The sequence below is a fragment of the Pipistrellus hanaki genome, assembly GCF_964339955.1.
Source record: "Pipistrellus hanaki genome assembly, chromosome: 2".
Taxonomy (NCBI): domain Eukaryota; kingdom Metazoa; phylum Chordata; class Mammalia; order Chiroptera; family Vespertilionidae; genus Pipistrellus; species Pipistrellus hanaki.
The window spans coordinates 168,582,191-168,596,371 of NC_140504.1; the positions used below are offsets into that span (position 1 = coordinate 168,582,191).

The window sequence follows — 14,181 nt, forward strand, 5'->3', positions numbered from 1 at the left end:
GCAGTCAGCAGCTGTGTGTCACTGCAGGTTGCCCAGGACCAAACCAGAGAGTCGGACCTGCATTACCACCATTTTTCCACCATCCAGAACTGAAATATCAGTGCTGACATGTACACATAGGGAACTGTTTGACATTGAAATTGGGTGTCAAAAGAACTGGTGGCCCAGAAAGAAACTCACTACAGACTGTTTCATATGCCTTTCAGCATAACCATTATTGCTTGTCTCATTTTTGGTTCTTATAAGTGTATTTCTAGTAGAACATGATCTTACTCATCTGGGGGAAATGATGAACAATATAGACCGATGAACAAGAACAGACCCAGAGATAAGGAGGCATGGATAAGACTGTCGGACCTCTGAGGGAGGATAGGGGAGAGTGGGGATAAAGGGGAGAGATCAACCAAAGGACTTGTGTGCATACATATGAGCCTAACCAGTGGTCAAGGACAAAAGGAGGGTGGGGGTATGCATGGGGAGGGTTTTGGGATGGGAATGGGGGGATGAGGACAAATATGTGATACCTTAATCATTAAAAAATTTAAACAACAAAAAGAATTGCAAAATACACTAATAATTGAATAGAATTTTTTTGTAATACAAGTTTACTAATTAAAAATGTCCCTCAAAAAGAGACATTTCTCTTAGTTGAAGTTTAAAAGTTAGTATTTCCTGTAACTAAAATCAATGGCAAATGTTCATCTATTAAATCAGGGGTGGGGAATGTATGGTCATAGGCCATATAAAGCCGGGGGAATAATTTGGTCAGGCCCTGTTAAGGCATTAGGGGTGAGTTGATTAAATGTTTGACAAAATATAGCAGGATAATTTTCAAGTTGAAAATTTTGTATGGCCCTGGAATCATGTTATAAATATCCAAACGGCCCTTGGCAGCAAAAAGGTTGCCCACCCCCCTGTAAAATGCTAATTTGCAATTATATTTTATGTATTTCATCTCTGAAAATATTTTCACAGATGAAGAGGTTGAAGACTCAAAAGAATAATAAATGGATGTAGAATGCATATGGAAGAACCAGTCTCTGATAAAGGAGAGAGATTTGTAGATGCAGTCAGAATTATAGATCTGGTAGCAGACTATTGAAAGAATTGCTCTCTCATATTTTTTGTCTCTGAGGGAAAATATCTAAGAGTGAGAATGGCAGAGGTGAAAGATGGGACAAAATGCAATGGGTATTGACTTTTGAGTAAAATAAATGAAATATCAAATAGTACTTATTGAATAGGAAATACAGGTAACTAAAGAAATCTAATAAGAATGTCAGATAATGCAAAAAATAAAAATAAAATCTTACCATTTGCGACAGCATGGATGGACCTGGAGGATATTATGCTAAGTGAAATAAGTCAGAGAAAGACACGATTTCACTTATATGTGGAATCTAAAGAACAAAATTAACTAACAAAGCAGAAACAGACTCATAGACACAGAAAACAGAAAGATGGTTGCCAGAGGGAAAGGAGATTGGGAAACTGGGTAAGAATGTGGATGGATTAAGTACAAATTGGCAGTTACAAAATGGTCATGGGATGTAAAAGTACAGCATAGGAATATAGTCAATAATACTGTTGTAACTACAGATGGTGCCAGTTGAGTACTTGAAATACTGGGGGGATCATTTTGTAAAGTATGTGATTGTCTAACCACTATGCTGTACACTTGAAACTAATAATGTACTTAAAATATGAAATAAAATTTAAAAGTCAGATAATATCAGAAGTCCAGGTGAGACTGGTGAACATTAATTTATAATTGTACTATATAAGTTTATATACCTAAGTTCATGACTTTTTCCCACTAGTGCTTAGCAGTCCAAGCAAAGACAGATGGTGGATGGTTAAATTCATGTCAGGTTGAACACATCAGTGTGCAAAAGGACAATGAAACAAAGGAATTTAAAGTACAATATATGACAAAAAATAGACCAGAAATATAAATTAAAAGGGAGGGGGGGAAGGAGGGAAATGAGGACCGAAGGTAACTGACAGAATGAGAGAAGTCAATATATCGGAGGACCTAATGTCATAGAATAGTTGAAGTGGAAATATTTGAGTGAGCAAGAAAGGTGAAAGAAAATATACTTGTCATTTTCACTAGCGTCTAAAGGAATGAGACGCATCTATTTTGTATGCTGTTATAATTCCCATACATAGCAGAAAAACAGTTACAAAGTAGGAATTTAACCAATATCTATTGAAAGATAAACTTTACTATGGAAAATATAAGCCTGAAATACTATTAAACAAGGATATTTGTTATAATATCTGCTATAATACTGATATAATAAAAACAACTTCATGTCCATCAAAGAAAAATACTAAACTGATAGATCCAAGATATTGGATCTATCAGTTTAGTATGTATTGTTCTTTAAAACAGAATAAAGAAGATAAAAAAATGGTTAGCAGTCCAGGCCACTGGGTGTTGCTTAATGGCTAGAGCATCGGCCCCTAGACGAAAGGGTTGTGGGTTCGATTCCCAGTCATAGCACAAACCTGGGTTGCAGTTTCAATCCCCAGCCCCAGTTGGGGTGCAACCAGTCGATGAATCTCTCTCACAAAGATCTTTCTCTTTCTCCCTCCCATTTCTTCCCTCCATTCCACTCTCTAAAAATCAATGGAAAAAATATCCTCGGGTGAGAATTAACAACAACAAAATGGTTAGCAGATCCATAGGCCTCTTTTGATAAGCCCCAAATGATGTCTAGCTCTTACACCAAATGAGAATCTAGACCACAGTTGCTGATATTTATTAGAACTCGTTATATTGAGTTATTAAGAGTTACTGACACTTTGTTATCATAGACTAACATGAGCACATTTCCAGTTTACTAAGGACTTTTATTTATTTATTTATTCTATTAAAAAGTCTGCATGAAATTGCTAGGTTCCCACTAAACATATGCATGTGTTTACACTAATAGTTAGAATTCCCATAATTTTCAGATTTCCCAAATGCTTTATCAGATTTGTTTTAACTATGCTTTTCATTTATTGCTTTTTTAATTTTTTAACAAACTTACTGAATTTCCCTTTTATTAGACATTTTGTTCATGCATGACTTTTGTATTCTTTCAAACTTTACTGTCATTTTTTATCTCTCTCTTGTAATAATTTCCCCCAAGAGGAAACACACATAAAAATGTCTGAGCCCTAGCTTGTTTGGTTCAATGGATGGAGTGTTAGCCTGCAGACTGATGGGTCCCGGGTTCGATTCCAGTCAAGGGCGCATGCCCAGGTTGCAGGCTCAATCCCTAGTGTGGGGTATGCAGGAAACAGCCGATCAATTATTCTCTTCATCATTGATGTTCTTTCTCTCTCTCCCCCTTCCTCTCTGAGAAAACAAAACAAACAAAAAACAAAAAGAAACAAACAAACTTGTCTAAGAACCAGTGCCCTAGGGGAAAAAAAGCTCTAGGCTTCTCTGCTTTTCTCATCCCATATCCCTAAGAAAAAGTCTTAAAAGTGGACTGCACATATCAAGGACAGTCAGTATGAATAGTAGAAACATGGTTTCTCTTGAGATGACTTCTCTTGGAGTTTCTCTCTCTGTGACACTAAGATCTCTCCCATTGGAAAACAAACAAAAACGAGGGCGAGACTGCCCTGGCCAGTGTGGCTCAGTTGGTTGGAACACTTTCCTGTATACCAAAAGGTGGTAGGTTCAATTCCCAGTTAGGGCACATACCCATTTCGATCCCTACTCAGAGCCCTATAGTGGGTAACTGATTGATGTTTCTCACTCACACTGATGTTTCTCTTTCTTTATTTTTCTCCTTCCCACAGCCCCCTTCCCCTTCCTCTTTTTAAAATAATTTTTTTAAAAATGAATTGGGAAGTACTCTGATCGCTCTTAAAAAAAAAAAAAAAAAAAAAAAAAAAAAAAAAAAAAAAAAAAGCCAGAGTGAGCTCAAAAGGAATGGCAGACACTATGCTACCCAGTACAGGCAAAAGAAACCTCTTAACCCATGCTATCTAATTCAGCTTACTAATGCTAATCCAAATTAGAGACGCCTCAGCAGATAAAGTGTTTTTTGGTTTGTCATCTCTGTTCATATTTTCATAAATATTTCAAGAGATAGATGAGGTGCAGTGAGCAGCACCTCAAATTCAAAATTTAAGGATTCTGAGTCTTGACTCTCCTCCCTTAATCATTCAACAAATGCTTATTTGATACATGTTTTTTGTCAGACACTATGATAGGCATTGGAGATATGATGGTAAATTTTATGGATATGGACTGTCCTCATGGAAATATAATCTAGTGGGGAAGATACAATTTAACAAACAAACAAATAGATAAACAAAATTTAGCAAATGGATATCTCATATGGACTATGATAAATGCAATTGTCTCTGTCCCTATTTCTAACACCAACTTAGAAATAAGAGTAGGTTCTTGTAATATAAAAAAACTTATATAAGAAAATAGAAAAGACTCATAATTCAAATTATGTAAACTTACAGCTTCTCTGCCAATGAGTGGATAAAAGGGAGTACCGAAAAGTTTCCTTCCATTGATAAATGCCTTCATGATGAAATTGGTCACTATTAAAGAAAGAAACAACAATAAAGACATAGATCTTAATGTGTAAGAGTTTTAAGAAGAGGAAATTTCTATATTTAAAACTTACTTTTTCTAGAAACTCCAGCACCAAGATTATGATTCAAGTCAAAAGGATCTAGAAAAGAAAAAAAATTTATTTTTTAATTGAGAATTATATTATAACATTAAATATACTTAGTAGTCATGAGTCAACTTAATACTATGTAAATCAAGACCACCCAAGCAGCAAATTATTTTTTAAATTATAAATTAAAGGATGGAAACTGATAAAAATTTTAAAATCTTCCAAAATGTAATGTGTTTCAGTTTTCCCCTCAATTCCCTTGGCCACATGAAATTGGCTTTTCATTTTATTTTATTTCTTAATGAATTTCAGTTAAATGATCACCTTCTATTGCAATGCATTTGGATGTCCACTGCTTCTCAAAAGTTGTTAACAGCTTTTTCTGCCGAATGCTAATTACATATTCCTTGAAATCAAACTCTTCAGTATAGAAGCGAAGCAGTCCCAACCAAAGCTCTCCTAATGTTTCTGTATTCTTTCCAAGTGAAGGTAAACGTTTTTTCTACAGGTGAGAAAAAGAGAGAGAAATACCTCAACTATCCAAAATATAGACTCTAAATCCAAGTAAAATTATTAAATTAAATTATGCCAACCCTAACATTTATCAGTAAGCATTCCATAACATAAAGATTTATTTAAAAATTACCAGTTCTTCTGTTTTATCAAAGAAAAAAGCATTCCATCCATCAACCATTCTCTGTGGAATCTGTTTTCCATCAAAGATCTGCATAAAAAATTAATTTTATTATTAGATTTTAAGTCATCTAACCAAACACCCTAAATACCCTCACCTCGTTTTAAAATTTAGCTATAATAGACATACTGAAATATTTCTTCCAAAATAAGTATGTCAGGATGGTACAATCTGATGTCAAGTTATTAATGAATAAAATGTATCTGAAAGACCAAAACTGGGAAACAATATCTTAAGCGCATCAGACCCTCCAAATGACACATTTGATATTATTTGATGTTACCTATTTGACCTGTCAAAACACATCCAGTCCAAGATTAATAAAACAAAACTAAAGTAAATCAAATGAAAATAGCATTTTCATCCAAGAATCATGGATGAAGAAATACATAATATCTATTGATTGTGCTCCCAAAGGAAATCAATGGAATTACTTATTTTGGAGAAGGGTAAAGTACCTTTCAATTTTACCACATGAGGCTGAAAAGCCCCCTGGACATTGATTTAAAAAAAAACACACCAAAAACACGAAAATTAGGAAGCTATCAACATATCTGACATGTTGATAAAGATTATAAAATCTTCATAATTAATTATAATAATTACTCACTGTCCTAAAAGGGAGGAGGGGTAATGCTACTTCACCAGAAGAAGACTACCCCAGGCGATGACTGTATGGGCACAACCAACCCAACGGCTACAAGCGGTTTTGAGACTCATTCTCTAAAGGCGTTTTAACAGATATAATCAATTAGAAAGTTACAATGAGTTCAGAGTCAGCAGACCTTATTTCTAGTCTTAGTCTTGCCGAGTAGTGATTCTGAGCAATATAATTATGTTCCTAAATCCTCAGTTTTAACCAGTGAACATAGAGATGAGATTAATTAGGTTAGTTGTTTTCAAATTTTATCTTTCTGTTAAGCTGTAAAACTCTCTCCTAAAATGCAACCTTCCTTGAAGTGTAAAACAGATAAAAGCAAAGGTACTCTGATAGAAGCCAGAATGAAAAAAAAAATACCCCGTTTTTCCTTACCACACTCTTCATGCATACACGGATGAGCTCCCAAGAGTTTACTAGGAGGTATACTTTAAAACCACTAGATAAGGGGGTCCCCAGGGCCCCTTTCATCTCAGATGGGACAATGAGATATAAAATTAACTACATGCCTGGTATCTCTAATTCACTCTCAGGTTTAAGTTCTTTCTGGGTATAATTATCTCTGGATAAGTAAAATTCCTACTATTACATCAAAGCCTGCCATATAGAAAATACTTAACATGTTTACTGAATGAATATTTCTACTTTGTAAGCACATTTACATAAAGATAATTTCAAGGGACTTAAGCTAATAAATTGTTTTTTATATTTACATATAACATAAACAAATATAGTTACCAAGCATCATCTAGCATAAATTCAGAGACTTTATAGAAAAAAGTTAGAAATTATAGCTATTAATATCTAAAACAAAATATATGGGATCCTTCCCTCAAAAAAGAAATGCAGGTTTTAAAGAGGCCAAAATATCTGATGCTTTTATATTATAGGGGAATACACAAGACACCTCTTTAGACTTTGACTCCTTTTAAGAAAATTCTTATTTTTTGAGTAACAACTATGATCCAAACCCAACTATGCTGGCCGATAACACAGTAAAGTGGACCTGTAGGCCTTAAGGGTACTTAATGACTGACTTGTCTGTTTTTATAAACTATCTTATTTCACAATGCCTAACTTTCCACTCTGACTCAGCCCTTAGAAGCACTAATGGAATCTTCTCACTCTTCACACACACACTCTCTCTCTTTCTCTCTTACCTTTTAACACCAATTATTCTCCATTCAAGTACTCAGACTTCCCTCTGAAACCTTACCAAACAATTCAATCATATTTGTGTAAAAAGTAACCCTGTACATTTCCATATTTATTTTCTTGTTGTAATAATTTAGTATTTACTGCTATTTTTAAATTATAATTTCTTAGTTGTGGTAAAATACACATAAAATAAAATTAACCATCTTAAACATTTTAAATGTACAGTTCAGTGGCGTTAAATACATTCCCATTGTTGTGCTCACCTATCCACAGAATTATTTTCATCTTGCAAAAATAAAACTCTGAACCTATTAAACAATAATTACCCATTCCTGTCTCCCCACAGCCTCTGGCAACCAGCATTCTATTTTCTGTCTATGAAGATGACTACCCTAAGTACTTCCTATAAGTGAAATGATATGGTATATTTGTCCTTTTGTGACTGGTTTGTTTCATTTAGCACAAGCTCAACCATTCAACAGCAATTTTTAAGCTGATATAAACTATGAAAACATAGCATTCATAATATCATGTTTGAACAACACTCCTCCTGTTTTTAAGTGAAAGTTTACTTTTACTTAAGATGATCTGCTAAAATACAGCAAAATCATTCTACTTAGAAAAGCTCCTTTTGACCTAAAGAATTTTGTATTGACCAGTAAAAACAGTCTTTGCAGGGCCGTATTTATATCCAGTCACTTAAAAGTCTAGGTTCAATCACAAATGGAGTCAAAGATCATCAGCTTCATTAAACATATCCTTACCCTTAAAAGTTGATCGATGCCAATGACCAATACTTAAATGATGCCAGAGCAATGGACAATGGGGTCCCATATGACAAGCAAAAAAGGCCAGAAGCAAAAATCCATATATCATCAGTTCATATGTATCACAAAGCCCCCCACAATCACAGCTCATTATGATGGAAAACATTCCATGGACTGTCTCATTTCATCAATCATTGTCTGTTAAGCAGATAATGGGAGAGTTCTTGAAGTTGGCTATGGCAATCCTACCTACATTTTCCCAATAATAATATTAGTAAAGCTGCTAATGATAACAGTTAAAAATAACAAAAACAACCACTATTTATGAAGACCTATTTTATTAGCACTTACAACATTCAAAAGAATTCATTGTCTCTGTTCCCTATATTAACACCAAAATACCATTATTACATTTTCACTCAAGACTAGTGGTGGTCAGACACCTTTTTGAAGGCCACAATGTCAGAATTAGGAGTCAAACCAGTTATTTCTGGCTCCAAAATCATGCCCTGCTCTTTTCATTGTATCATGCTACCTCAGTGGCTCCTCAACCATGGGTAATGTAATGAGAACACAGATAGACCACCATAATTTGTATTCCACTTTAGTTTAGTATTCTGTCATGGTCATAGCAAATCATAGCAAATAGCTGCACTGGGCAATTATGCAAAATATCCCCAAATATAAGACTTTAATAACAATTATACTAATACAGAAAATGATCTTGACCCGGGCAGGCCTAATAAATTCATGTTAAATTTTAAATATCCTTCAGAGAACAATCTTGTTTAAAAAAAAAAAAACACTCATTACTCAAAACAGATTTAGCAACTTAAAATTTTCTGCTAGAAAATGACATTTAAAATCTTTATTTCTCTCCCACTACTTGTTTAAGAGGGAAGGAAATGCTTCTAAAACCGGGACGTTCATTAGAACTTTTAAAAGCTTACTAAGACCATCTGACACCCACCATATGGCATGCTAATTTGTGATTTTCTTCTTTGACATGACTATCAAAGTTTATGTGAAATCAGAATATGTGATTTACCAGGCAATTCTGAAGCTTCTCTCTTCCCTCAAAATAACGACATTTCTAAGAAATGTTTGCAAATCTACTTTGTGCCCAAAATGAAGAGGAACAGATGGATGACTAAGAACTCCCGGTCAGTGTGGCTCAGTTGAGCATTGTCCCCTGCACCGAGAAGATGCCACTAAATTCCCAATCAGGACACATGCCCAGGGTTGTGGGCTCAGTCCCTAGTAGGGAGTGTGCAGGAGGCAGCTGATCATTGTTTCTCTTTCTCCCTTTCCCTTCCTCTATCTCTAAAATTAATAAAAACATTTCTTTTTAAAAAGAACTCCTTTGTACCTATTTCAGAGAATATAAATTGGCTACAAAAAGGGACTCTGAGTCACCAAGTCTGAGTGAATATGAGTAAAATCTGTTGCTTCTGATGCATATTCTAGTGTTTAATACAATTAACATGACCCTAAAGAGATGAGGAAGAATTTCCTTGGGTTTTCTCTCAAACAAAATTCACAAAGTTGACCAAAACATAAAAAGGAATAAATCAAGCTTCCTTGCCAAGCAAAAGGAGAGAGAATATTCTCAACAGAAAAAACTTATGTATTTGCATCCGAGAGACTAATTTATGAGCTCATAGATGGCTATATAAATTTCATAATGATCTGCAGCATTTTGACTGTAAAATACAAAGATTTTGCAAAAGATATTCAATAGTGCTGTTCATCTATTATTCTTTTGTTACTCTATATTCTCCCATAAAAACTTTTTTAAAAGATTCATTGTTTGATTATACCATTAATAGAAGAAAACTTAGAATGTCATGATGAAAAAAATCCTTCATAATCTCATAAACTGAGCTTCTGTGTGTTTAGATAGTTTTCACAAGAAACCCCTTTACAATTTTCTTAAACACCTACCTCTTGTAGAACTGGGATAACAGGTGGTTTTCTTTGCTGCAGAAAGTACAGCACCATAAGGATATAAGCATATGAAGATAAACTTCCCCTGGAAGCATCTCCAATATCACATCGCTAAAGAAACAACAATAATTGAAAAAACTTCAGGATCTTATTCCATGCAAAATACTGACTAGTTTGAGACACAATTTTTTCTCAACTCATCAAACTGGCAAATATCCAAAAGTTCAATAACAAACTGTCATAAAGGGTGTGGGTAAACAGGTACTTATGTATAAGTTAGCATAAATCCTATGAAGAATAATTTGGCAATATCAAAATTACAAGAGCAATTTCGTTTAACTTAATAGTTCTGTTCTAATAATTTATCCAAATATGCGATAAAATCCCCATGTAAAATGACTAAATAAGAAGTGTTTTCATTGTGACACTGTTTTAATAGTAAAACATCAGAAACAACTTAAGGTATCAGTACAGTACATATTTTAAAAATTAATGGGTATTCACACAATGGAATAATATATAGTCATTAAAAAAGAACAAAGAAACTATTTTATACTCATAAAAAATAATCTCCAATATCTATTGCTCAGTAAAAAAAACCAAAGGGCAAAACACTGTTTTCAATGTCTTTATACCTGTAATAAGAATGAGGTAGGAAATGTCAGTACTGGTATATTTCTGGAAGAACTTTTGATCATGGGTGCTTCCAGCAAGAGGTACTGATAGGCTAGGAGACAGCTGTGGAAGGTAGATTTTCCACCATAAACCCCTTTATTTACTTTTTAAAAATATATTTGTATTGATTTCAGAGAGGAAAGGAGAGGGAGAGATAGAAACAGCAATGATGAGAGAAAACCATTAATTGGCTGCCTCCTGCATGCCCCTTAATGGGGATCGAGCCCGAAACCCAGGCATGTGGGTTGGAATCGAACCTGAACGATTCAGGCTGGAATCGAACCTGAAACCCCAAAGGTCGAAGCTCTATCCACTGAGCCAAACTGGCTAGGGCTCCACCATAAACCCCTTTAGATGTTTTGAATTCTGCACCACATGGTTATTTAAAAAATTAATAAAAACACACAAAATGAGCCCTCAGAGACTTCCCTGGAGTAAAGCTTTAGCTGATACTATTTTAAGGAGAGGAATGATTTCCTTGACATGAATCACTTGGTTTCATTACTAAAACTCCATGGGAGCACTGCACTGTCATGTTGGAGATAGTTTATGAGGTGAACCCAGAAAAGCAGCTCTATCAAATACGATTTGTAGGCATGGGAGTTGGCTTGCCATCCTAGTTAATTAAGAATCCTTGGGTTAGGAAATCTGATGTTGGGGTTGAAAATCATTATCACATTGAGAAATTTTGCCAATGACAAATTTTCTAGTTACATATGGAACTGGAGCACACACAGGAAAAAACTAAGAATCACCCTACTCAAATAAGTATAATTTAAAGCCCTCACCAGTTTAGCTCAGTGGCTAGAAGTGTCGGCCTGCAGACTGAAGTATAATTTAAACCATTTAACATTGAGTGCTTCTTTTTAAAAGTTCAGGTAAACAATGGACACAAAACTCTGGGGAGGGAGGGCATGTATGGGAGTGGGGAGGGGCAATGGTAAGATATGTACACAGATAATAATTTAATAAATAAAATAAAATAAATAAAAGTTCAGGTAAACAAAATTCAGAAAGGATTTTTCACCAGTGTGACATCAGTACGTTTCACTTGAATTATCATGAGTCTTACAACAAAGCAGATCGTTAATTTTTTAATACATACCTTAGCAAACACTTTCATAGTATATCCCAAGTACTGCACTCTAGGATCAATAGCTGCATAAGTAGCTAGCATTCTTGTGTTATGTTGAGCCTGAAAAATAATTACATATTTGAAATCATTTCAAATTTATTAAAAATTAGATAAAACAAGAGAATATACTCCAAATGGAACATATAAATGTAAACTTAAAATACCTATAAGTAAGTCTAAAACTAATTTTCAATCAGAAGAAAATATCAAGATGATTAATTTTTTCCTTAAACCACTCACATTTGAAAGCTTTAAATATAAACATATAGTCAACAATCTATAAACTTTTTTATTGACAAGTGTAAACATACCTGGGTCTATAAAGAAAAACTTACCAATGTGTTATACAAACTGATATCACCTTCTAAACCACTTCGTCTGTGTTCAAATTTTACTATAGGCACTTTGGCAGTAGTTATAGGCAAAATATTTCTTAAACCTGATTAAAAAAATAAAACTTCACTAAGTTAAATAATTTTCACAAAGCTAAAAAATATTTTCTGTTGTTTTAAAGTTATAAGTTAAAATTCATACCTGGATGTTTCTTAAGAATTTTTGCCAAATTTTCTATTATTTCCTTACAATTTAATTTCTACAAAAAAAAAAAAAAAGGAAGAAAATAAAATAAAATGTGTCTGACTCAATTAGGCGTTGTACAAATTCTACTTCAATCTAGGCATTTAATACTAGCATTTAAAATCTCTAATCATAAGCTCTATGTAACCTTCTACTTAAGAATATGGTCCAAAGACCTGCAGGATCAGCATCGTCTAGAAAGAAAAGAAATGCAGAATCTCAGGCCCACCTCAAGCTACTAAATATAATTCACATTTTATCAAGATCCCCAAGTAATTCACGTCCACATTAAAGTTTGAGAAGCACAAAGACAAGAGGATAATGTTTTCAAATATGTGAAGAAACAACTAGAGGTAGGCTTGGTGAAGGCAAGACAATTTAGTGATTAAGAACATAGGCTCTGAACTTAGACAAATTTGAATTCAAATGTTAAATTAAGTTCTGACTAGCCATGTGATTTTGTCCAGATTCTTAACCCCTCTGAGCTTCATGCTACTATTCTATAAAATTGAGATTATTATAATCTCTCATGTAATTAGAGAGATTACATGAGACACGTATGTAAAGCATTCAGCAGCATGCTTGGCACAAAATAAGCACTTTAAGTCTGTAAGCTTTTTATTAGTATGTTGGCAAATAAAAGAAAAATAATCCTACTGTAACCAGCATCTACTTCTTCAAGGAAATTCTTACCTCTGCATATTTAAATGTTAACTTTTTAAAAACTAGACAGCAGCCGAGACCGGTTTGGCTCAGTGGATAGAGCGTCGGCCTGCCGACTGAAAGGTCCCAGGTTCGATTCCGGTCAAGGGCATGTACCTTGGTTGTGGGCACATCCCCAGTAGGGGGTGTGCAAGAGGCAGCTGATAAATGATTGTGCAAGAGGCAGATGATCGATGATTCTCTCTCATTGATGATTCTAACTCTCTATCCCTCTCTCTTCCTCTCTGTGAAAAATCAATATAATAATAAAAAAACTAAAAATAGAAATAACTATGCTAATAAGGGAGTGAGCAACTAGAGGAATCCCCTCCTTTTCTAGTTGCTGCTAGGAAGGCCTGAGATACTTTTCCTTGTCCAATCAGCCCTTTCTTTACTGGAACTTGGACAACCTTGTTCCCACTGTTGAGGCCTGGTACACAGAGAAGAAAGGCCTACCTACCCATTCCCACTGCTGAACGTGCTCTGGGGGAAGGTCTGCTCCGGGCATCTCCTGGTGGAACTCAGAAAACTTTCCATTTCAGAAAGTAGTGGTTAAGGTCTACTGGACCATTAGTACTACATTTCAGCTACATTTTGGGTTAAATGAATGACAGAGAAGCTGTGAGATACAATGAAAAGAACATGAACTCTGGAGTCAGACAGACCTGGGTATGAATCCCGGCTCCATCATTTACTAGCTGTGAACGTGGGCAAGTTAGTTTATCTTTCAAAGCCCCGGTTTCCTCATCTGTAAAATGGGGGAAATTTCCTACCTCAAATGTGGTTGTAAGAGTGAAATGAGATAATGTATGTAAAAGTATATACAAGGGCCTCAGCAAATTCCAACTTTCCTCCTCACTCAAAAATGAGTTTCTAAAAGCTATCCTACAAATTACATGCTATTAGATTGGCTCCAAATCCTGGAGACCCTATGAATGTCCACAATGTTCTGACCTCAATAGCCCTTCTCAGCTCCTGTAGGCTCATGCCTGTGAGTTTCTTCTATAAAGTCAATCCATCCTCTTCTCCTGCTGACTTTTTTTTTGGCTATATTCTTATTATTATTTTTAAATTTCTTCATTGATTAAGGTATCATACATTTGTCTTCAACCCCCCATTCCAATCCCCACCCCTCCCCATTCATGCCCTCACCTCCCTATTGTCCTTGACCACTGGTTAGGTTCCTACGTATGCACACAGGTCCTTTGGTTGATCTCTCT

General features: G+C 34.8%; 1 protein-coding gene across 14 annotated transcripts in view; it reads right to left on the reverse strand.

The window, feature by feature from the left end:
• Nucleotides 1-14,181, reverse strand: part of TUT4 (terminal uridylyl transferase 4) — a 95,285-nt gene that overhangs the window by 14,574 nt on the left and 66,530 nt on the right. For all 14 annotated transcript variants that reach the window (XR_014794014.1, XM_084872857.1, XM_084872861.1 and 11 more), the window contains exons 17-24: nucleotides 12,218-12,275; nucleotides 12,019-12,122; nucleotides 11,654-11,743; nucleotides 9,871-9,984; nucleotides 5,296-5,373; nucleotides 4,974-5,151; nucleotides 4,653-4,700; nucleotides 4,484-4,566 (exon numbers count right to left, since the gene is read on the reverse strand). Coding sequence is in view for 13 of the 14 variants with exons in the window: in XM_084872857.1 (XP_084728983.1) it covers nucleotides 4,484-4,566; nucleotides 4,653-4,700; nucleotides 4,974-5,151; nucleotides 5,296-5,373; nucleotides 9,871-9,984; nucleotides 11,654-11,743; nucleotides 12,019-12,122; nucleotides 12,218-12,275 (753 nt within the window). In the remaining variant the exon portion in view is untranslated. The remainder of the gene's footprint in view (nucleotides 1-4,483; nucleotides 4,567-4,652; nucleotides 4,701-4,973; nucleotides 5,152-5,295; nucleotides 5,374-9,870; nucleotides 9,985-11,653; nucleotides 11,744-12,018; nucleotides 12,123-12,217; nucleotides 12,276-14,181) is intronic.